General features: G+C 38.6%; 1 protein-coding gene across 1 annotated transcript in view; it reads left to right on the forward strand.

Moving 5' to 3' along the window:
- Positions 1-24759, forward strand: part of LOC127425224 (histone-lysine N-methyltransferase EHMT2-like) — a 30381-nt gene extending 5622 nt beyond the window's left edge. Inside the window, exons 6-28 of the mRNA XM_051670946.1 lie at positions 39-127; positions 294-464; positions 557-610; positions 3656-3788; positions 3855-3956; positions 6974-7107; positions 7365-7508; positions 7634-7938; positions 8388-8627; positions 9054-9136; positions 11196-11302; positions 11420-11542; positions 15581-15682; positions 15778-15882; positions 15957-16111; positions 17058-17225; positions 17311-17455; positions 18338-18415; positions 18946-19061; positions 19212-19298; positions 21566-21644; positions 23553-23728; positions 23920-24759. Of these exons, the coding sequence (XP_051526906.1) occupies positions 39-127; positions 294-464; positions 557-610; positions 3656-3788; positions 3855-3956; positions 6974-7107; positions 7365-7508; positions 7634-7938; positions 8388-8627; positions 9054-9136; positions 11196-11302; positions 11420-11542; positions 15581-15682; positions 15778-15882; positions 15957-16111; positions 17058-17225; positions 17311-17455; positions 18338-18415; positions 18946-19061; positions 19212-19298; positions 21566-21644; positions 23553-23728; positions 23920-24100 (3077 nt within the window). The 3' untranslated portion in view covers positions 24101-24759. The remainder of the gene's footprint in view (positions 1-38; positions 128-293; positions 465-556; positions 611-3655; positions 3789-3854; positions 3957-6973; positions 7108-7364; positions 7509-7633; positions 7939-8387; positions 8628-9053; positions 9137-11195; positions 11303-11419; positions 11543-15580; positions 15683-15777; positions 15883-15956; positions 16112-17057; positions 17226-17310; positions 17456-18337; positions 18416-18945; positions 19062-19211; positions 19299-21565; positions 21645-23552; positions 23729-23919) is intronic.
- The last annotated feature ends 819 nt before the right edge of the window (positions 24760-25578 follow it).

The raw sequence follows: 25578 nt of genomic DNA on the forward strand, positions 1-25578 counted from the left end.
GCTTGAGGTTTCTGTTAAATGTTGATCTTTTTCTGTAGCTGTGAAGAAGCGTAAAGTGGCGTTAGACTCTGATGGTGTGGCGCCCCCTGCAGAAACTCCAGAGAAAGTTCTCAGAGCTCCGACAGAAGTAAGTGAAACAGTGTTGTTGAAGCTACTTTAAAACTGTCGCATTTCAAGTTAAATTAGTTCAGCTGCAGTCAAGCTACTCAGTTGTTAGCTACATTACAGGCTACTTATTAAAATGACATTATAATATATTATTTAATACGAGTTGTTTACTGTGTGTTTGCCAGCCTCCACTGACTGTGTCCCCGGCGATGGAGAAGGTGGAGGCAGTTGACATGACCAGTAAAGAGCATCCCAGTGGTTGGTTGGAGGATCTTGATGATGAGGCAGATGAGGAAGACTTTCACCTGCTCTACAACACTTACTCTGGAGATGATGTCATTTACTCTGACAGCAAGGTGAAAAAAAGATCTCATGGAATTGATAAGAATCTGTGCTGTGAAACAGATGATTGTGTTTCTAGAGAGAGACTTGTGCTTTTATTTCGCAGTCAGAGGACGGGACGATGGAAGAGCCGCTGGAGGCGGAGCATCTGTCTGATCATGTGAGTGTTTCTGACCAGTGATGTGGAAGTGCAATTTATTTTTATTGAAAGTTTTGCTGGTCAGTGATGTTTGGAACAACATTTGACCGATACTGTTTTTAAAGTGGTTGATGCTGATATAATCCCCATATAATGATATTATGTTTATATAAATATATTTCGGCCAATTATTGAACAAATGAAAACCATCGGCCTATCAATAATAAGCATGAATGATTTATTTATAATTAATTAATTCAAATGCACAATGCAGAAAATATAATAGCCACAATATGTAGAAGGGTTGGCACACCAAAGAACATGAAATATTACATTTTTATTCTTTCTCGTTCTCACGTTGATGCTGAACTTTAAAGCAGGTCTTACCTATAGGCAACAAGATGAGAGAAATCATCTAAAACACTTTGAAACCAACAAACTTTGACTTCTGACTTCCAATTTTATATTGGAAATTATTTATCGTTAGAACAGTAAAAAAAAGGCTTTTGTGGGGGTCTGGGTATCTCAGTGAGTATTGACGCTGACTGTCACACCTGGAGTGGCGAGTTCGAATCCAGGGCGTGCTGAGTGACTCCAGCTAGGTCTCCTAAGCAACCAAATTGGCCCGGTTGCTAGGGAGGGTAGAGTCACATGGGGTAACCTCCTCGTGGTCACTATAATGTGGTTCTCGCTCTCGGTGGGGTGCGTGGTGAGTTATGCGTGGATGCCGCGGAGAATAGCGTGAAGCCTCCACGCACGCTACGTCTCCGTGGTAACGCGCTCAACAAGCCACGTGATAAGATGCACGGATTGACGGTCTCAGACGCGGAGGCAACTGAGATTCGTCCTCCACCACCCGGATTGAGGCAAGTCATTACACCACCACGAGGACTTAGAGCGCATTGGGAATTGGGCTTTTGTACCTCAATACATTTTTTAAGCATTCCTTAGTAAAACTGTGATCTGATCACAAAATAAGTGGAAAAATATCAGTATTGGTATCAGCCAAATATTTTCATAATGGTGTATCCCTGATATATACATGTATATATTAGAGGTAGAGCAATATATCGCTTTTACCGATTAATCAGTGCCGTTAGTTGCATTTTGGAAATATCGGTTATCTGCCCATATTTATGCCGATAGTTTTATTTATTTTATTTTTTTTGGTGATTATTATTATAATTTTTTTTTTACAAAGTTACATTTTGTGATTATAATAATGATGACAAACAAACGATTAAGATATAAATATTCGCTTTCACATACTTTTTTCAGGACCGGTTTTGTTCAGTTCTGTTGCTTGTTCTGCACCTGATCAGCCTGAATGTAGCGCACTATTTTTGAAAGCTTATTTGTTTGTGATCTTTTCTTATAGAGAAAGGTATACAGGCAACTCTTATTATGTCAACTTTGAGCTACAGCAGTCACGATTATGAAATATGGCTGAAGATTAATTGTCAAACAAATAATTGTGATTATGACAATTAATTGTTAAATAAATTGTCCTATTTTTAAGGTGTATTTGTTTTTCATACACCTTAAGTATGTTTTTACGTATTTAAAGGAATATTCCAGAGCTTAATCGTGGCATAATGTTTTTTGTTTTTTTGGGGGATTTTTCCCCTTTTTCTCCCAATTTTGGAATTCCCAATTCCCAATGCGCTCTAAGTCCTCATGGTCGCATAGTGATTCGCCTCAGTCCGGGTGGCGGAGGACGAATCTCAGTTGCCTCCGCGTCTGAGACGGTCAACCCGCGCATCTTATCACGTGGCTTGTTGAGTGTGTTGCCACGGAGACATAGCGCATGTGGAGGCTTCACGCCATCCACCGCGGCAACCACGCTCAATTCACCACGCGCCCCACCGAGAACAAACCACATTATAGCGACCACGAGGAGGTTACCCCATGTGACTCTACCCTCCCTAGCAACCGGGCCAATTTGGTTGCTTACGAGACCTGACTGGAGTCACTCAGCACGCCCTGGGATTCAAACTAGCGAACTCCAGGGGTGGTAGCCAGCGTATTTTACCACTGAGCTACCCAGGTCCCTAATCGTGGCATAATGTTGATTACCACAAAAAATAATTTGAGCTGTTAAATTGTGTAAATTGTCATTTTTACGGTCATTTTAGGGTTTTAAGGTTTGTTGACATTACATCGTCATGTTAACGACATTGTAAAATTGGCTATAACTTTACTCCGGTGCGGTTAGTACGTGATTTTATCACGCTAAAATCATGTTAACACACATATTGTTTATGTCTTGTGTCTATACTTTTTGATTTTTTGATTTTCTCCCCAATTTGTAATGCCCAATTCCCAATGCGCTCTAAGTCCTCGTGGTGGTGGAGGACGAATCTCCGTTGCCTCCACGTCTGAGACCGTCAATCCGCGCATCTTATCACGTGACTTGTTGAGCGCGTTACCGCGGAGATGTAGCGTGTGTGGAGGCTTCACGCTATTCTCCGCAGCATCCACGCACAACTCACCACGCGCCCCACCGAGAGCGAGAACCACATTATAGCGACCACGAGGAGGTTACCCCATGTGACTCTACCCTCCCTAGCAACCGGGCCAATTTGGTTGCTAAGGAGACCTGGCTGGAGTCACTCAGCACGCCCTGGATTCATACTCGCGACAATACAAAATTACACAGAGGTCACAAAAAATTATAAACAGAAAATTTGCATTATTTATTAATGAGGATGTCTGTAGTTTCTTTTTAAAGCTGGCACAAGTGAAAGCTAACGTTTCTGAAAAAATAAATAAAAATAATAATAATAATTTTTAAACCAGCCTAGGGTGGTTTTCTGTTCTTAGCTGCTTTAAGCTGGCCTAACAAGAGCCCAAAACCCCATTAAAACAAGCAAAATAGACCAGCCTTCCATCTTTGCCAGGATGTGAGGCCAGATAATGACCTTAGTCTGTTTGAAGATGTTTTTTCAGCCTTTACACCTTTATTAATCAACTAAGTTGCCACAGTTGTTGACCGATGCCTGCTGAACTAATGTGTATTAATCTGCAGTAAGTGTAATAACTGTGTCTTGTGTCTGATGTTGTCAGAGCTCTGAGTTTGAACAGTCATTAGCTGCTCTGAAGAAAGCCGGAGGAGAGAGAGACGAGTCGTCATGGAAACGTCAGGGAAAGGGTAAAGCAAGAGACAGACCCCCAGTTGGAGCCATGGAGACCGATAAAGGTGAGAGAGACAGATGATGATGGTGTGTGTGGTTTTGAGCAGCTGTAACTCTGTGTGTGTGCGCAGTGACTGCAGCAGCTGCAGCGGACGACACTGACTACACTGAAGTTCCTCTGGGCTCTCTGGATATCTCTGCAGCCAACAGCATCTCCCTCTCTCCACATGCAGGCATGTGTTTGTTAGAGCAGGAATACCTTTTAACAGACCATTTCACTGTCATTTTATTTTTCCACTTATATAATGTTTGTCAGAGTTTCCTGTAGGGATGTGCACGGATGGTGCGCCAATTCGGTTATTCTAAATGTGCAATAGAAGTTTGCAACCTGATGATGAGTTAGGGGCTGTTCACAAGTTATTTTGCATGCATCTGCGCTGTTAACGTGAGTAAACACCCATTGAACGGACGTCTTTGACCGTTGCGCCACATCCTGTTGTTGTTGTTTTTTTTCCCCAGGATTTTGTTTTGTTTAGACACCATTTATATTTAGGGATGTCCCGATATAATTTTTTTGAGAGCGAGTACGAGTACCGATACTTCCTTTTCGGTACCCGCCGATTCTGATACCTGTTTTTTTGGTGTTATTTTTGCTAAATTCGATATCTATAGTTTTTCAATTTTAGCATCAAAATGTTGTCTAAATAAATGAATTCATTAAAACTTTAATGAAAATAGAACAATTAATTTTCAACGTAAAGTTTTATTATTTATATCAAATGAAGTGCTTTTATTCAGAACCTCGCAGCACAATCCAAATTACAGCATTGGAGTTATTTTTGTTGTGTGTAACAGATGTGAGAGATTGCTTGAATATAACACAATTACTATTGATTTATTATTAGTAGTAGTAGTAGTATTAGAGTGCATATTACATAACTATACAGCAGTGATATATTTCTGTTGTACTTTTTTTTTCCATTTAAATTAAACTTTTATTTTGAAGCCCTATCCATTTCTGTGTGTTTTTGATGGTAGCTTCTCACTTCCGTGACCCAATGTGATTAATAAACTGCAAAAAGGCTGCTTGTTAATTAATTAAATATGTAGTCTGTGCCTCGTACTACAAAGTGAATTAGCGCTCTGCTCACTGTCATCTGATGCAAACAGAGTGCTTGATTCTCATGATGATGGTGTTTTCCGTGTTTGAGTCGAGGATCTCTAAAAGGTGTTAGAACTTTGTGTCTTTATGTCAGTACAAGCACTCACATTTGAAGCGTGCAGCACATGCAGACTATATATTTATCTCATTAAAATGCAGCCTTTAAGGTTTAATAATCACACTAGGATATGACGTGATTTTAATTTGTGCGCTGAATGTTTACAGAATGACATTCGTATGTCAGATGGTATCAGACCCGATTCAGAGACCAGTATCGGGACATCCCTATCTCGATTAAATTAAAGTATAATTAAGAGATGCTTTTTTGTGCTTTATAATGATCATCAGTGCTGGGTAGATTACTTCTGAAATGTAATCCAGTACTGATTGCAAATTACACAGATTAAACTGTACTCAGTAATGTTGATAATCCTTTTAGATTACATCTAATAGATTACTTTTGGATTACTCATTGCATATTTTGATGAAAATCTAGTCATTAATTTTAAGTACCAGCTAATACTCTGTAAATTAAACATTAGTAAACATAAAATCACAGAGAAACTTGTGTTTTGTCAGTTGTTGAGTAAAACAAAGGTGCTAAAAGGGTCATAAACAAACAATTGTTTTACCCAAGATTGAAAACAATGAGTACATGCTTATGTTTTTAAAATTTTAAGAGAATTGGGGCTTGGGTATCTCGGCGAGTATTGATGCTGACTGCCACCCCTGGAGTCACGAGTTCGAATCCAGGGCGTGCTGAGTGACTCCAGCCAGGTCTCCTAAGTGACCAAATTGGCCGGTTGCTAGGGAGGGTAGAGTCACATGGGGTAACCTCCTCGTGGTCGCTATAATGTGGTTCTCGCTCTAAGTGGGGCGTGTGGTGAGTTGTGCGTGGATGCCGCGGAGAATAGCGTGAAGCCTCCACACGTGCTACGTCTCCGTGGTAACGCGCTCAACAAGCCATGTGATAAGATGTGCGGATTGACGGTCTCAGACGCGGAGGCAACTGAGATTCGTCCTCTGCCACCCGGATTGAGGCAAGTCACTACACCACCACGTTGATTTAGAGAGCATTGGGAATTGGGCGTTACAAATTTGGGAGAAAAAAATAATAATTTCTTTTTTTTGAGAGAATTGTTGTTATTTAGTAAATTATGTTAAGGGATTGGACTTTTTATTATCCAGCTCTGAAATCAGTAAATTAAACATGAGTTATTGCCTTTGGCTGGTAGGAAAGGTAATCAATAATGTAATCATGTAATCCATATAAAAGTAACTGTAATCTGATTATGCATGGTATAAAATGTAATGCAAACCAATTGCAAGTACTTCATTTTTGCAATGTGATTACGTAATCAGGATTACATGTAATCCACTACAACCTAGCACTGTCGACCGATATGGGTTTTTCAATGATACCGATGTCTATAGAACAGGATGGCCGATATAAATACTCGTAAACATAATACGATTCAACAAGAGCAAACCAGATGTACACCTGATGTATATTTCTAAAGTGAAACAAATGCTTATTTTATGCAATATTTACTGAAAGTGTTGACTATCCATTGACAAATTTATCGGAAGATTTTGGTACTGACACAAGGGAATGTTAACACTTTCATTAATCGGCCAAGCGAACACGTTTTTTAGGCTGATGCCGATAATCACAAAATGGCCAAATATCGGCCAAATTAATCGGCCTGGCCGATATATCGGTCCGTCACTACAAATGACATGATTTAACTTGTTATCAGTAACGTAATCTTTTAATTACCCGTTGCATATTTTGTAACTTTTATATTTTTGTAATTTTGCATATCATGTAATCCATCAAATGTAACTGTTACGTGATTACGCACATTGTAAAATGTAACTGTAATGTATTCAATTACCAGTACTCGATTTTTGTAATGTTATTACGTTATCCAGATTACACGTAATCCGTTACAACCCAGCGTTTATAATCATAAGAGTAATACACTGACGTAATGAGTGATGTCGTCGTGAAATCTGAACACAAAAGTGATGCATATTACGACCAGGCGTAAATGTTGATGTGTCTCTGTCTGTTCGTCTCTGTAGATGGTAGTGATGCAGAAACGGAGCGTTTGGAGGAACTTCCTCTGTGTAGCTGTCGAATGGAAGCTCCGCGTGTGGATGGATTCAGTTCCCGCTCAAATCGAACCTGCATGGCCATAGAGAGCATCAATGGAGAGGTGCAATGTGTGATTTAAACCGCAACTGAACAATGATTATTAATGAAATTAAATGACAGTATTTACATTCATTGTTCAATTCACTCGTTCAAAGACGAAGTTGTTGGTAGGTTTTGGAACTGACACAAGTGAGAGATGACACCAAACGGCAATGCAGATATTCTCAAATGGCCAAGTATCGGCCGTTTAAATGGTTCCACGTGTATGTGATATTCAGTTGCATGCAAGTGTTTTTAATGAATCGTCCTGCGTTTCAGTTGGTGGGCTGTACCAGTGTGATTGTGAAGGGGGAGACGATGCGTCCCTCGAGTCGCGTGTCTCTGATGGTTCTGTGTGAGACTCATCGCTCACACATGGTCAAACATCACTGCTGTCCGGGCTGCGGATACTTCTGCCTCACTGTAAGCTCAGTATCAGTGACAACAAACTGAAAATTATGTTATTGGAATAGAATCATTTATTCACCCTCTTGTAGTTCCTAACCTGCAACTGATTGTCTTTTCCACCTTTTCTTCTGAACGTTCAGGGAACGTTTCTTGAATGTTGTCCGGACATCCATATTGCTCATCGGTTCCACCGTGGCTGTGTCTCTGTGCTGGGTGGTGGGCGGAGTCGAGGAGGAGTGGGCATCGGCCTACTGTTCTGCCCTCACTGTGGTGAGGACGCGTCAGAAGCCCGTGAGGTCACCATCCCACTTACAGCGCCTTCAGGCAGTAACGTCATCACGGCGAGCGCATCATCCACCACAGCCACGCCCTCTCTGCTTCCCTCCGCACTCGCTGTGACATCACGGTTGCTAAACAACGAGAAACGGACAGGAGAGCCAATCAAGTAAGAGAGTTTTGCCTTTCATGGCTTATTGCTTTAATGTAAAAAGAAATAAGTAACAGGGTAACATAGTTTGTTACTTTTATCATGAATAACATAATAATGTGAATGACATGACACTCACATTTATTTTCTTCAAAGATACATTAAAAATGTATGTTACTCAAAACAATTATTTTAATAAAAATTGTTTTCAAGTAATTTACATTTTTTAATAAGGATAAATGTAGGAAATCAACATGGACACAAAGATTACATTTCTATAAAATTGACACGTGTGTTTAAAATAGATTTTGAAAAGATTTTACATTTTTATAATCTTGGACAACCTAATTTGTTAATGACCCAAGTAACAATCCCTAACATTGTTGCTGGTGATGAACTGATATTGGTAATATCTACACCATTTATGTGATCAAAACATGTCTTAGTTTGATTTCTCTGTCTCACAGTGCCCGGATGCGTTGCCGTGGAGATGTCCGAAAGGGGGCGGACCTACAGCCTCAACCGGCCAATGCCATTCCAGGAGGTGGCGGGGCAGAGGATGTGGTTGCCCTGGGCGACGGCGGTGTGGACAGCGTGGGACCCTCGCTCGTCCTGCCCAATGGGAAGCCGATCTGTCCCAGTGCGCTTCCTCCTGGAGACAAAAGGGCGGCGCTACAGAGAGCCATTCTCACACAGGACACAGAGAGGTGACGACACCCATAAATAAATAATAAATAATAAATGTCAATAGGCCTGATTGGACGGTAATTGTTTTTCAGGGTGAAGTCTGTAGAAGAATGTTTGCATGACTCCTCCATGATTAAACATTTTTGTTGTTGTGAGTATTTTGTAAACCATTATAAAATAAAATATGAAAATATGCAAAATTCTCAATACTGTGCAAAATGTCAAATAGCGGCAATTTGCTTCTTAGCAGTTTAAAAATATATATTTTTAAATGAGTTTTGGGCCACTTTCTCTATAAACTAAATGTTGATTTGGACGAATAACATAAGACAATTAAATAACGTCCAAATTACCAGCAAGTACAATTACCATTCGAATAGGCCTGTTGTTATTATGTCACATGATGTGATTGGAGGGTTTCCTCATCTGTGGTTGTGATTGGTCAGGAGGAAGAAGTTACGGTTTCACCCCCGTCAGTTGTATCCTGCAGCCAAACAGGGTGAAGTTCAACGAGTTCTGCTCATGCTCAGTACGTACACGTATATTCTTTTTTACATTTAAGCATTGTTGCCGAATGTTACTTTTAAAACGCATACTTTTTTCTTTGACAGTTAACTTGTCTTTTTTTTATTATTCAGTGTTTTTTTTTTTTTTACTGTGGACATGTTTGCATGTAATGACTGTGTAGACTCCTGTATAAATGTGTATAGACCGATGTGTTAATTATACGAGTGGTGATATGACTGAAATCTTATATCACAATATTAATAATTTTATTTCATGATAATGATATATCACAATATATAGTATAATAAAAATTGACTTATATATTAAATAACAGTATTTAATAATGTCTATTTTTGGATAATCTAGTCTGTAAAGTAAATACAGACATTCAAGCGAAAACTCGTTTTGTTTATCTAAAAACAGGTCCTCCACAGCGACAGTGACAACACAACTGCACACAAAACAGAGAACAGAACTTAATAAACATATCTGAAGTGTTTGTAGTTGAAGAATTGATGCATTTCTATGCCCAGCCTTATTTTTTTAATGGAGTACTTGGAAATCAAACAGAAACATAGAGGAGCAACAGGACGCCACAGTCACACCGTGTACTAAACTGACGGCAAACGACACGTGATAAAAGGTATAAAAACTTTCAAAAAAATAAGGCTGGGCACAGAAATGCATCAGTTCTTCAACTACAAACTCTTCAGGCATGTTTAGTAAGTTCTGTTCTCTGTTTTGTGTGCAGCTGTGTTGTGTTCTGTTGTCACTATCGCTGTGGACGACCTGTTTTTAAATAAACAAACGAGTTATCGCTTGAACGCCCCAATGCCGCGAGGGGGCTGCGTGAACTGTTGCTCTCGTGTCCTATCATGAACGCACACAGGAGATCAACGATCAGTGAACATTTTCACTAAATACATTAGATTTCAGTTTGTTTCTCATCAAATCGTATCGTATACTTTCATAACAATCATGAGTCTCATGGAATAATTTATTAGACTTCTGAATTATACTTTTGTGTTCTTTTTTTTTTTGGGGGGGGGGGGGGGGGGGATTTTTCCCCTTTTTCTCCCAATTTGGAATGCCCAATTACCAATGCGCTCTAAGTCCTCGTGGTCGCATAGTGATTCGCCTCAGACCGGGTGGCGGAGGACGAATCCCAGTTGCCTCCGCGTCTGAGACAGTCATCCTGCGCATCTTATCGCGTGGCTTGTTGAGTGCGTTGCCACGGAGACAAAGCGCGTGTGGAGGCTTCACGCCATCCACCGCGGCAACCACGCTCAATTCACCATGCGCCCCACCGAGAACAAACCACATTATAGCGACCACGAGGAGGTTACCCCATGTGACCTACCCTCCCTAGCAACTGGGCCAGTTTGGTTGCTTAGGAGACCTGACTGGAGTACTTTTGAGGTGGTCACCATAAACTGCCATTGTATGACATCACTGAACACAAAATTATTTCACAGTTTCTCCCTTTGTGTTCAGAAAAAGAAAGAAAGTCATATAGAGTTATAACAACACAGGGGTGAGTTAAGTTTAAACAATGACTGAATTTATATTTTTGGGTGATCTAATCATTTAATGAATGAAAGCTACTTAATATTTTATCATTTTCTTTTTATTTGGAACTTGACAAACATAGTCAAAGGGGAAAAAAACACTCTACTTTGTTTTAAATCAACCTTACCATGATGCAAAATTTCGCATTATGCCACATTTCAGTCTGACATGAAATCTTTATTTTGGAGCATGACAAAGTGTTGTAGCTGTTTTCCTCGGTAGTGGTGGTTAGAATGTTTGGCTGTTTAGGTGTTTGACTTCCTCTATAGCAATTTAAGGTAAAACAACACAGTATACTTCAAATGGGTCATGTAAGTTTTGTGGTCTGCACCGCGTTATCGAGAGAAGCCGGATTGAGTAGCACGAAAACTCTTCTCCACTTCAGAACGTTGGACATAAATCTTGTTTTTGCCTTTGGGGTTGATTGATACAACATATGACTGACTCTCCTGTTCATGCATCCTGAGTCATGTTGAACTGATGTTGTCAGTTTCTCTCTGTGTGTCTGTCAGTGGAGGGAATCGACCCGTCATATCAGTCGGACTCTCAGAACAGACGCTGTGCTCTTCACGCGGCCGCTCAAAGAGGTTTACTGGAGATCTGTTACCTGCTCGTACAGGTGAGATGAAAACACTGTTCTTGGTCTGTTCTCTGTTGATGGTGATTATACTGATCATACAGTAGAATTGTATATATTGCATTAAAACCCATTCTGGTCTGTAATGGTTGATTTCAGGCAGGCGCAAAGGTGGACGCCCAAGACAAGACTCTGAGGACCCCTCTGTTAGAGGCCATAGTGAACAATCGTATAGACGTGGTGAAATATCTGATCCAGAGCGGAGCATGTGTCTATCATGCAGTAAGATGACACGCAAACGCATAAATGCTAGGGATGGGTGGTGTATTAAATATATTCCATGTGAATATCCCAAAGAGCAGTAAACTGCAGTAGCAAAAACAGTGTTAACTTCGGTAAATTGGATTCATTCAGAGTTGCGGTGATGCAAAAACACGCCTAAAGAGTAAAATACTATTAATTCTGAGAAAATACCCGTCTTAGTGAGGTATTAATGTAAACACAGTCATTTATGTCTAAAGTAAACATAAACAGTGGGACAAAAAAGTTGTATTTGTATCAAAATATCAGACTTTAAGTGTAAATGCAGCCTTATAGACCTGCCGCTGTCTATTATGTCATTAATATTATTCAAACAACTATAATGAGAAAACTTGTCTGGATACATTTCAGTAGTTTTAAAAAGTGTTATTGTATTACCATACAGTGAAGACTAGCAATTTAAGTCGTTTTATTTACATTTTATGACTTTTTTCAATTTCTGAATGTTTACTTGAATACTTCAAACTGCTGTTAAAAAGTTCGATATGATTCTGATTTCGATTTGATTCCTATTAATTTAAATATTTTAGTTTTAATGTCCATTTTGCTTAAGTATGAAAGCACTTCGACGATTCTCAGTAGCCATTTTGATACCATAACAACATATGGTAATTTGAATAAACATTGTTTCAAGTTCTCAAGTGACAAATGACAAGCAATAGAACAAATAAAAACAAAAGAACGAGATACGAAACTTTGATGTTGCCTTGACAAAGAATCGTCTGAAGGTTTAGTTTTAAAAGTTGTGTGGGTTTGTTTACACTTGAATTTTTGACAGTTGGTGTTTGAATTAACAAGCATTCCGTTGGCCCGTTTGAACATTGTCATTGTACGTTTTTTTCTGATATTTGATCATTCGCTGTGCGAAAACCGTAAGTCCGATCGGTTAGAAAAGACAAAGCACTCTATTCCAGAACAGTCCGAAGGTCTGTACCAATTTTGGTGGATGTAGCTTGAAAGCTCTAGGAGGAGTTAGGCTTCGTCAACCCAACATACCATTATTCTACAAACTTTGCTTAAGGTTTGACGTGTCTGGCGGATGACGTCACATGGCACATTCTAAAATTTGAAACAGTTGTTTTCTATGAATGTACACACACCACCACTACCACTCGGTGTCTGTTGGCGGCGGCCACCTAAAACTCCAGAGGCTACTCAAATTTCTGCTGCGCCACAGAGCGCAACTCAAATCCAATTATCAACGCTTCTCGTCCAGTGTGCGACCGCCTTCAGTCTTTTAAAAATTCCTTGATTTTGTTCACATATGTTATCTGAAAACACACAAAAAAAAATGTTAACATTTAAAAATACATTTGTATTTTATTTATCTTTTCACTTTGTTACACTTGTTGTGTTCCCGGTCAAAAATGACCGGCCATTGGAAATGAATGGATTAGACTACAAAATACAGAACTATTACATATTTATGAGCATCCCAATCCTTTAGATGAGTGCATATGTGGATGTGTGTTTTCACACACACGTCCCCTAGAGGTAGGACGCAGCAAAGTGAAGGAAGATGTGCTCCCTGCACAACCGTCAGACCAAAAACCCCAATACAACATTGATCGTAGATCCAATATTAGTTTTTATTGGAAGTAAATATTTTCAAAGATGTAACAAAAATACGCAGCAGGTATTTGGGCTTCAGGGTGACCCCTGGCCCAAAATAATAAACAAAAAGATCTAGAAAGAAAATTGATAACTAACCTGGAAGAAGAATGTAAAAATACAATTTAACTAATCTAACAGAAACAGGGCAGGTCACCCCTACAAACCTAACTGCTATAGCTCAGAAAACACTAATTCTGAAGAGCAACAATGTAACAAACTCTCAGCAGGAGGGATGGGTCTGGCGGCTGGTGGGGAGGAGTGTGACCGGCCATCTTACGTCTGAAAGGCAGCACAGGTATTTTATAGGTGCACAATCAAAAACAGCCAATCTGCAAATCAGTGGCACCTGCAGACACTCAGAGTAGAAGACACACCCACAAACAAAGAGAGAGAGTAAGAACACCGGACAGCACAGCCAAAACTGCACACATTATTACGGAACGTAACACCACACTCACACACACACACACACACACACACACACACACACACACAATGTGTGTTGAGCGCCCTTTTGTGCATCGTCTTTCCATGTACACTCTTTGAGGAATATTTCAAGATCTACTCATCATATTATGTCGTGTTTGGGCTCGTTTGAATCGGGATAGTCTGCTGTAAGTTACGATATGTCATTGTCTGTGTTACATGTATCTTTCAGGAAGTAATAAGGAAAAACGTGACAAAAAGACACTTCTGTTTATTATATTTATGTGTGTCTGTGGGAATTTCATACACTAAAACTCACTGCAGTTTGACCTCTGAGTGAAACTAATTTGCTCGTTGCATTCTACTAATTGAGACCTTTCCAACAGTATATAACACATAACTATCCCATCTTTATGTTTTTACCAACTCTGAATATAATTCTTGTGATGATAAATTTGCATATTATGAGAACAAAACAGTTCTTATTTGACAGCAAATTAAAAAGCATTATTTAAGAATGGGTATGATCAGCTATATGCATTATAAAGTCCAGATTCTAAGCTTTAAAATGACACTTATTTTGTTCAGATAAAGCAAGTGGTTAATAGTTTATGACATAATTATTATATATTTTTAATTTTAAGTGCCCCTCACTAGCCCGGTATAAGCTCAGTTCAATGAATCCTTCTGTCAATTATATATATATATATATATATATATATATATATTTTTTTTTTTTTTTTTTTTTTTTATAAATTCGTTGAAAAAAGGAGTACAAAACCTGTTATAATTACTAAAAGAAGAAGTTGACAAAAATATCTAATGCAATATCTTGTGATAATATATGCAATATGAGAGATTTATAAACAATTTTAGTGGGCCGGTCATTTTTGACCGGGAACACAAAATGTGTTAGCACAAAACAAACACAACACCCCTTGTTTTAAAGGTGTTATAAGTGATTTTATTCATGAAAAGATGTGCAAAAAATGTTCACACTCCCTGAAAGATATTAATGAAATAAGTGTTGTGAGATATCTCACCGGTCTCTGTGACAGCTCTAGTCTCTGTAAACAGCAAATAAAAATGTGTCCGCGGACAATGATGCTTTCTGCCTGTCAATCATTTTGCGTGTTCTCATAGTATTGTAGTTGCAGCGAATTATTGAGGCTTAATGCCATTTTTATGCCGTGTTGTTCATAACAGTTGTCAGATGAGGGCGCTATTTTGCTGCTGTTGTTTTAAACAACCATTTCTGCACGATGTCGGTCTCAGTAAAGCTCATTTGGTATATTTGGAGTGCGGGGTTTTGGAAAGAGGGGGCGTGGCTAATTCAACAGCTCAGTCTCGTGCAAGTAGAACGGCTGAAATCACTTACAGCACCTTTAATCCCTTAACCAAGTCCAAAATTACTAACACTAACTCTGCCTAACACACAACTTTTAAAACTAGTTTAAACGTTCAGACAAGGCTTTGTCAAGACAACATCAAAGTTTTGTATCTTTTTCTTTTGTTTTTATTTGTTCTATTGCTTGTAACTTTATTACTGTTTACTTGTCTTAAATAGTTACTTGAGAACTTGTAACAATTTTTACTCAAATTAGTTAATGTGTTGTTGTGGTATCAAAGTCGCTATTGAGAATCGTCATCTTTCATATGTAAGCAAAGTGAACATTAAAACTAAAATATGCTTAAGTTAGAAGAAATCAAATCGAAATTGAATTGACAGCTTCTGAATCGAATAAGAAAATCTGTATCAATGATGGTTCCTCAGATTGGAAAACAATCACCCTTTTAAGCCATTTCTGAGATATATCTTGATTATCACCAAAAGTCTGGAAAATATTGAGATTTATTCATTTTGGCTATATCACAAAACACACACACCTGATCCAGAGCAGAGATTTTGTTATTGTGAATGTATACAGTTCTGAAATTCGTGTGTCTGTGTGTGTTGAGGAGGAGGACGGCTCTACTGGTCTTCATCACGCTGCTAAACTGGGTAATCTTGAAGTGGTCACTCTGTTACTCAGCACTGGACAGGTGGATTTAAACGCACAGGTATCTCACATTTACTGGTCCCAACAGAGATTTGTCATTCAGTCCAGTACTAGATTTCTACAGTCTCTGGAAAACATCATCTCTGTGTATTTCAGGACAGTGGTGGCTGGACGCCCGTCATCTGGGCAGCAGAACACCGACATATTGACGTGATCAGAGCACTGCTCAACAGAGGAGCAGACGTCACGATACAAGACAAAGTGAGTCTCTCAAATAAACGCACGATAAAACGTTGATATTTTAGACAACTTACCCTTTCTTCCTTGTCTCGCAGGAGATGAACGTTTGTTTGCATTGGGCGTCATTCGCGGGCAGCGCTGAGATTGCTGAGCTAGTTCTGAACGCAGGCTGTCCACTGTCATCTGTGAACCTGCATGGAGACACACCGCTGCACATCGCCGCACGAGAGGGCTTCATCGATTGTGTCACGTCAGTCAAACACCCGCTATTCACCCAAAAAAATTGCAATTCTGTCATCATTTACTCACCCTCATGTGGCTCCAAACCCCTATGGCTTCTTCAGTGGAACACAAAAGGAGATGTCAGTAGGGCTGGGCAACGATTTTGCTAGCGATATTAAATCAAGCAATATCAGGAAAATCAGTATGATTTTGATGTGCTTTTTATTTGGCCACTAAGTTTCCCATTAGACTGATTTCATGATCATTCAGGACTGCACAATTCATCAAAATAGCATCAAAATCACGATATGGTAATATGTGAATATTGAACCGCTAAAGGCTGTGATTTAATTGAATTAAAATACAATGTGTGCTTCAGAGTGCTTTTAATTTTAGTACGACTTTAAATTTCAGCTGACTATTTGATGACTTACGGAAATCATATTTCACTTTGTTATTCTTATGAAAATCTTTTAAACTGTGGTATTATTGCAACAAAATAAACTATACAGACATGTTCCTTTCATTTGATAAATGATGTGTCTATTTAAGTGCTATTTTAAACACTTTTATATTCATATGAATATTTCTACCACATAACCACTAGATGGCGCTTATTTGCGATGTTGATGTTTTCAAGCCTTTTGTTATTTTAAGTAATATAAATTCAGAAATGATTGATATATATGAAAAGTTCAGATTCTAAGCTTTAAAACGACACCTCATATGCCTGACTTGAACATTTTAAGCGTAAACTTTTTTCGCGATATAGCGCCCCCTATTGGGTGGGTTTGAGAGGTTAATGTAATTAAATTAATGGTAAAAATGGATATGAAAATGAATAAGTTCCCGATGGATTAAATCAAGCCTTACCCTAAATGTTTTTTTTTTCTTGTTGTGAAATTTCACATGGAAATACGTCACTTAATGGTCAAATATAATTTCATGTTGACTTCACTATGTTTTTATTTTAGGCTGTTTCTCTCTCGGGGTGCCGATATCGACATTATGAACAAGGAGGGCGACACACCTCTCTCTCTCGCCCGCTGTGACACGCCCTCCTGGGTGGCACTCCAGATAAACAGGAAGTTGCGTAGGGGAATAGCCAATCGCATTGTACGAACTGAGCGGATCATATGCAGGTCAGTGCTTTGGATTTAAGTCTCGTATGAATATTTTTCCTGTATTCAAAATGAAATCTAAAATAAGTTGTGTTTGTTTGTTTAGTGACGTGGCACAAGGATACGAGAATGTTCTGATCCCGTGTGTTAACGGCGTGGATGACGAGGGCTGTCCGTCTGACTACAAATACATCGCGGAGAACTGTGAAACATCTGCGATGAACATCGACCGCAATATCACACACCTGCAGGTGCCACTAAACACACAATATATGTGATATTTTAAAGTCAATGTGAAACGGCTTTTGCAACTTATTTTATTTCCATAATGTGATTATTTCTGAGTGAAATAATCAATGTTGGGAGCAGAAAAGTCATTATGACTTATCTCAGACTTTTACTCTCAAAATTATGACATAGTATCTCATAATTATGTATTTTTCTCATAATTTTGACAAATTATCTCATAAGTTTGACTTTTTTTCTCATAAATTTTTACTTTGTATCTCAGAAATATGACTTAGCATCTCATAATTGTGACTTTTTAGTCTCATGACTTTTTATCTCAAAATTATGCATTTTTTCTCATAATTTTTACTATGCATCACATAAATATGACTTAGCATCTCATTATGTTTTATCTCATAAATGTGCTTTTTATTATCTTAAAATGATGACAGTACCTCATAAATATGACTTAGCATCTCACAATTGTGACTTTTTATTTCAACATATTTTTATCATAAAATTATGACTTTGTCAGAATTTTGATTTACTAAAGCACAATTTATTTTTTATTTTTTTATGTGGCAGAAATGGGCTTCCGTAGTTTTTACTGTAGTGAGGTTGCATAAATGTGCTTATTTGCATAAGCAAATGAATAGTGAAATTGAGAAATGCATATGTAAATGAAATCTAAAAAGCAAAAAAAAATCCCAAAAGCAGTGCATAATTTTATTGTTCTTCAGGGAAAATGAAATGTTATCAAAAACGGCCATAAACAGTAATGTAAGCGGGCATTTTTAACAGAATAGGAGGGTTAAAATAAGTTTAACACATTATTCCTCGCATGTTCCAGAGATTTGATTTGAAAGTGAATTTATTGATGTATAATGTGTGTGTTTGTATCTCAGCACTGTAGCTGTACAGATGACTGTTCTTCAAGTAACTGTCTCTGTGGACAGCTCAGCATCCGCTGCTGGTACGATAAGGTAAGAATATAAAAGAATGAAACGAATATTTCAGGTTTAATACAACGTAAGAAATATAAACAGCGTCTGTGATCACAAAAAAATACTGTCGACTCATCCTTCAGTTTGTAAAAGTGATTTAAAAACAATTTGGAGTGAATACATTTTCAGTGGAAGTCCAGCAGACTGTAGCACTTACAATCAAGTTCAATGTTTCATCTTAAAACACTGCGTAAAAAGTAAACACAGTAACTTTTGCATAATACTCATGCTTCAGTACAGCTCAAATAACACACATATTTAATAAAGGAGTAATGCAAGTGCTTTTAAACCCTGTGGATAACTTGCCCCCATCGACTTCAATTGTTAGCGCATTATTGTGAACGTGAATTTTGGTTTGTTTACATAAACTGACAAACAATTCAAAATTGTAATCTGTAAATAATTGGTAATCTTCTGCATTTCAGAGATGCTGTTCATAGAGTTTGAGTTGTGAGTGTGTTTGAGCCAACTATATGCAGACTTCATAACAACATGCACATTTTCTGCAGGACCATCGACTTCTTCAGGAGTTTAATAAGATTGAGCCTCCTCTGATCTTCGAGTGCAACATGTCCTGTTCCTGTCACAAAACCTGCAAGAATCGAGTGGTACAAGCTGGAATCAAGTAAATCAATCAAAACACACTCACCCTGAGTCATGCAACAGTTTTAGAATAGTTTTGCATGTCAAATGAATCTTAAATTGAAAGTATTTTTTGCATAGACTGATCGTTGTGTTAATGTGTTGATATATCCGTGTGTGTGTATGTGTTCAGGGTTCGTCTGCAGCTGTATCGTACAGAGAAGATGGGTTGGGGTGTCCGAGCTCTTCAAGATATTCCACAAGGAACTTTCATCTGCGAGTGAGTCTCTCTCTTATTGTACAGTATCTAACGGTACCCTACCTAAAATATAAACAGCTTGAACCAGTCTGAGGTTAGCTGGTTTATGTTGTTTTAGCTGGTCTCCCAGCCTGAACAGCTGACAAGTGCCCAAAACCCCTCTAAAACCATCAAACTAGACCAAGTTTAACACTTGGGTGATCTAAACGATCAAGCCCCTACTTTGAACCTGCTGGGTCAAATTGACCCATTTTTTATCTTTAATTTCAAAAGCTTGTAATAAAGGATCTGTTTGCTCTATCTGTCTACTTTGAGTCTTAGATCATTCCACTAGATGGCAGCAAACACTAGAAAAAAATCTTATGGCACTTTTCCACTGCACGTTACGGTTTGACTCGACTCTGCTCGCTTTACTTTTCTGAGCTTGCTTTTCCACTGCAGTTTAGTGCTGCCTCAACATGGGTGGGATTATAGGCTGATCGTCATAGTTGAGTCACCTCTACTGCCGTGACATCATCTTAAATGCGACACAAACATTACTGACCATAAAGAATAACACGACCGCTAGCTGTTAGCTACTAGCTCATTGCGCTGCATAAAGCAGATGTTGCATGGTGATTTTACACAAGTGTAACAGTTAAATTGGCCAGGTTGTTTTAGAAGCAAGCTTTCCAGTAGCTGGTCAACTAAATAAAGTGAAGCTTTCAAGCAGAATATAGAGTTAACGTAACAAAACGTACCATCCTCCATCGTGGACTCCAACAACGCCAAGTCCAGGGCACTCTCCCTCCCATTGCTCGCCGGTCTATTACCATAGATAGCATCCATTTGGTTGAACCACTTCCACTTTTTTCTGTTTGAACCACTCCGGCTGTTGTGGTCCTTGATGGTTCTGTAGTCACTTTTAAATTTTTTTTAACTTTTCCCTACATTGCTGGTAATTCCGGTGGTAGCCATGTGCAGCCAACAGCTGAGACACTTCCTGACGTCATTTCGTTCGTTGCTAACAAGAGGAACGTCTGCACCTCGTTTATTGACCACGGCGTGGTTTTGCGCACAGCCATTTCTTTTTACAATTCGAAAGTCGCGTGAACAAATGATATTGCTGTCGCTGCTGCTAACTTTAAAACTAGCGGGTTGATGTCCCGTGTTGCAAATCCAGTGACGCTGGTAGTGACGATTCTCTCTGACCAGTCAGTGATTTGCAGGGTTTTGACGTCACATTTAGTATCGGCTCGGCTCGCTTGAAACCTCGACCGAGGTGGTACTAAAAAAAAGTACCAGGTACTATCCACACTGGAAAACCACCAAAAAGCGAGCAGAGTCAAGCCGTACCATACCGTGCAGTGGAAAAGCCCCATTATATCACAATATGAAGATCTGAAAGGCAGGGGACACCCCAATTTGTTTTGTGACCCCACCCATAGACGTCTAGTCTTTAAGGAAGTCATTCCCCTCCCCCATGTTTTGTGGAATATCTCGGCCTCTGATTGGACTATAAAGGTGATATTGGTGTCATTTGAAAGCTAATAACATCAGCATTGCAATTATGTTCTTCAATAGCTTGGAATATATTTAAGCGATTATTTTTTTTTTATGAACTGCATTTGTTTTCTGGACATTTGAGACAACAGTGGATTATTTACCTAGGCAAGCTGAAAGACATGTAGAAATAGACTCATTTTGTAGAAAACAACCTAAGGTAAGAGCTATAGTGTATATAGCTCAGTTTGTGGCAGAAGCAGTGATCAGAGCAGACATGAGACTTAACAAAAAACAATATATGTATTTTGATGATTATTAGAAAAAAATAATCTAATAACTAATAAAAATACAAATTTCAAACAGGTGTTAATTTGTTTATTAAATCACATTTGAACATGTCTTTTGAACAAATGAATATCAATAAAAAAAATCTTGTGTTTGCATTTGTGTCTGTTGCCAATGATTGTGTGTGTGTGTGTGTGGAGGTGTGTGTGTGCGTGCAGTTATGAGTATAAGTGTACTTATAAATATTGAAAAAATGTGAACTTTTCTACCATATTATAGCTTTCTCGTGAGTTTATATGAACCGGGTCAAATTGACCCGAAGGTGCAAAGTAGGTACTTTTTTTTTAAAGCGTTGTTTAAAAATACATGAAATTGAAAAACATTACATTGCCAGGTTCAGATCACCTCTGTGGAGAATGTCATGAAGTTTCAGGCTGAAAACTTAAGTTGATGTAAATCAGTGTTAAAAGTTCAAACAGGTTTTGCTGTAATAAGTCTTTGTTTGTGTGTTTTTGTAGGTATGTTGGTGAGCTAATCTCTGACGCAGAGGCAGATGTGAGAGAAGACGACTCATACCTCTTTGACCTGGATAACAAGGTGCTGTGTTGCAGAAAATTCTGGACAATTTAAACGATTTATTCACACCAAGAGCAACACAACAGATGGAAATCACAGGCAAAAAACCGCATCAAAACTATTAACACCGAAAGCAGCAACATTTTTGTCAACCACTGAGAAAAGTTTGCTTTCCTGAATTACTTTTTCGCAACATGCTAGTAACGCCTAGCTACATGCTAAAATAGGATAGAAATACTTAGCAACATGTTAGCATTGCCTTGCAACCTATTAACACATGCTAGCAATGCCTAACAACATGCTAGCAACACCTAGCTACATGCAAAAACATACTAGTAGTGCATAGAAACATGCTAGCAACACCTAGCTGCGTAAAAACACAATATCAATTACTAGCAACATGCCAAAACATGTTAGCAACACCTAGCAACATGATAGGAATGACTTGGTACATGCTACATCATGCTATTAATGCCTAACTTAATGCTAAATTTTGCTAGCAAAGCCTTTCCACATGCAAGCAACAACTAGTTACATGCTAAAACATGCTAGCAACATACAATCATTGCGTAGGTACATGCTAAAACATTCCAGCAGTACCTAACAGTATACTAGCAACACTTTGTAACAAGCAATGCCTTGTTACATGTTAAAACATGCTAGAAAAACCAGAAACATTTTAAAACATGCTAGCAAAGCATAGCTACATGCTAAAACATGCTAGGAATGCCTAACAACATGCTATCAGTGCTTAGCAAATGTTAGCAATGGCTTGTTACATGTTAAAACGTGCTAGAAAAACCAGGAACATTTTAAAACATGCTAGCAACATGATAGCAATGCCTAGCTACATGCTAAAAGTCAAGTAATTTTTATTTGTATAGCGCTTTTCACAACACACATTGTTTCAAAGCAGCTTTACAAAAAATGAAACTGTAATATCTATAAAGCTGAAGAGTAATCATTGTGAAGTTTGATTAAATATGATTGTAAATTGTGTATAAAAATAAATAAATAAATAATAATTGTATTATTATTCAAACATGCTAGCAATGCTTAACAATATGCTAGCAAAGCCAAGGTACATGCTTGCAACATCTAGTAACATGTTTATAATACCTAGCAACATGTTAGAACCTGATAGTAATCCCTAGCAACATGCTAGCAATACCTTGCAACACGCTAGCAATGCTTAGCTACATACTAAAACATGCCAGCAGTGCCTAACAGTATACTAACAACATGTTAGCAATGCCTAGTTACATATCAAAACATGTTAGAAAAACCTAGAAACATGCTATCAAAACAAGGAACATTTAAGAACATGCTAGCAACTTGCTGTACATCGCTAATAATACCTAGCAACATGTTAGAACCTAGTAGTAATGCCTAGCAACCTGCTAACAACACCTAGTAATATGCTAGGACATGCTAGCAAATCCTAGCAACATAGCAATACCTAGCTACATTTTAAAACACGCTAGCTACATCTGACGGTTTATCTAGCTTGCTGGTTGATTGTCATACTGTAATGTCCGTATAAACTTTAAACTTTTAAAACTACATTCAACTTTCAGACAAGGCATGGTCAAGCCAACATCAAAGTTTCTATCTATAAATTTTACCTATCTAGTTTTCATATACTGTGTTAAAAATGAATGGCGACTGGGACTGTCAAGCTCCAAAATGACAAAATAACACCATTAAAGTAAAATAAAAATAAAGATGGCCTTATATGAGGAACAGACCGAAATAAGTAGTCATTCATTAAAAAACATCCCCTCTTGACGTGTTTGTCAGGTTTCACAGTGAACATTTGCTGTGAAAATTTGAAATGTGAATTGGCCTTAAAACTCTGTTACATCATACAAAGCGGCTTATAGACAATAAAATAGCTAAAATGTATCTATGTTTCCTGCTCTTTCACAGGACGGTGAGGTGTACTGCATTGATGCCCGTTACTATGGTAACATCAGTCGCTTTATAAACCACCTCTGTGACCCGAACATCATCCCTGTGCGTGTGTTCATGCTGCATCAGGACCTGCGATTCCCTCGCATTGCATTATTCAGCTCCAGAGACATTTTTACCGGACAGGAACTCGGGTGAGACAAGACTAGATGTTTTCCGGCATGCATAAGTGATTCACGTTTCACTGATAAGAGCTATTGAATGTAATTGTTTGGAGTATTGACCTCTTGGCAGATTGCTTCCTGTTTGTCATAATAGCGTTTCTGTGTACCTATTTTATGATACGGCAGTTTACAGAACGCATTTTTTTCTCTTTATCTCACAGGTTTGATTACGGCGATCGTTTCTGGGATATCAAGAGCAAGTACTTCACCTGTCAGTGTGGTTCAGAGAAATGTAAACACTCCGCAGAGGCCATTGCGCTGGAGCAGAGCAGACTGGCACGCCTGGAAAACTGTCCGGAATCGGCCAGTGAACCTGGACTTCCTGTGTTAGGACAAACATGATGTGAACGTGACGGTGAAGAGCTTTGTGTTTTCATTTGTTTGACAAATACACACATTTACAGCTCTTATATCTGGAGACACCTGCTTTCTCAGAGGTGTAAAGGTTGTGTTTTTGGCTTCAAATGATTGATGTCTATCACCTGATACGGAAACAGGAAACAACAAAATGACACAGCAGAACAAAGTGGCTTCTACTTTGGTACATGCAAATGCCCTTTACCAAATACCACCAGGAAGTCTTATTCAAATTCAAACAGTATGGAATTCTGTCAGAATCATGAGTGAAAATGAAGCAAAAACCTGATCACAGATACTGTCCCTCCTATTGGCATTCCAAAAAACATTCACTTTTGTTGATTTGCTTTTTTATAAGTGTGTTTTGTTTTAATAAATACTGTTTGATACAGAAATGTGTTTCATGTGTTTTTGATCCCAAGATTTTATTCTTTCTGGAATTTGAAAATTAAACATTTACCATGATTATCATAGATTCAGCCAAATGTGCTGCTTGACGAAGCCAACATACTGTTATTCTACAAACTTTGTTTAGGGTATATTCCAAATCCCTACACCGAGACCGAAATGTATAACTTCTCCAAGAGCTTTCAAGCTGCAGTGCTGTGAAAAAGTATTAGCCCCCTTCGTGATCTTCAAACGAGATATAAAACAAAGGCAACCTGAGTAAACACAAAATACAGTTTTCAAATATATATATTTTTTATTGAAGCAAAAAAGTTATCCAACACCTATATCACCCATGTGAAAAACTAACTGCTCGCTTAAACTTAATAGCTGGTTGTGCAACCTTTAGCAGTAACAACTGCAACTGAACGCTTCTGATAACTGGAGATCAGTCTTTCACAACACTGTGGGGGAATTTTGGCCCACTCTTCTTTGCAGAACTGCTTTAGTTCAGCCACATTGGAGAGTTTTCAAGCATGAACTGCCCATTTAAGGTCCTGCCACAGCTTCTCAATCGGGTTCAGGTCAGGACTTTGACTAGGCCAATCCAAAACTTTTGCTTCTTTTGAGCCATTCAGAGGTGGACTTACTCCTATACTTTGGATCATTGTCTTGCTGCATAATCCAGTTGCACTTCAGCTTCAACTCACGGACTGATGACCGGACGTTCTCCTTTAGGATTTTCTGGAAGAGAGCAGAATTCATGTTTCCCTCAATTATTGCAAGTCGCCCTGAAGCAGCAAAGCATCTCCACACCATCACACTACCCCCACTACTGCCTTAATGTTCTTCTGGGTTAGCCGTGGTTTTCGCCTCGTCACACTTCCATGGATGGCATTTTTGGCCGGTGTCTTTCTGATAGTGGAGTCCTGAACAGTGACCTTCATTGATGCGAGAGAGGTCTGCAGTTCATTGGATATTGTCCTTGGCTTTTTTGTGACTTCCTGGATGAGTCGTCGCTGTGCTCTTGGAGGAAATTTGGAAGGTTCACTACTGTGCCAAGTTTTCTCCATTTG

This window comes from Myxocyprinus asiaticus, chromosome 34 (genome assembly GCF_019703515.2).
Source record: "Myxocyprinus asiaticus isolate MX2 ecotype Aquarium Trade chromosome 34, UBuf_Myxa_2, whole genome shotgun sequence".
NCBI classification, from domain to species: Eukaryota; Metazoa; Chordata; class Actinopteri; order Cypriniformes; family Catostomidae; genus Myxocyprinus; species Myxocyprinus asiaticus.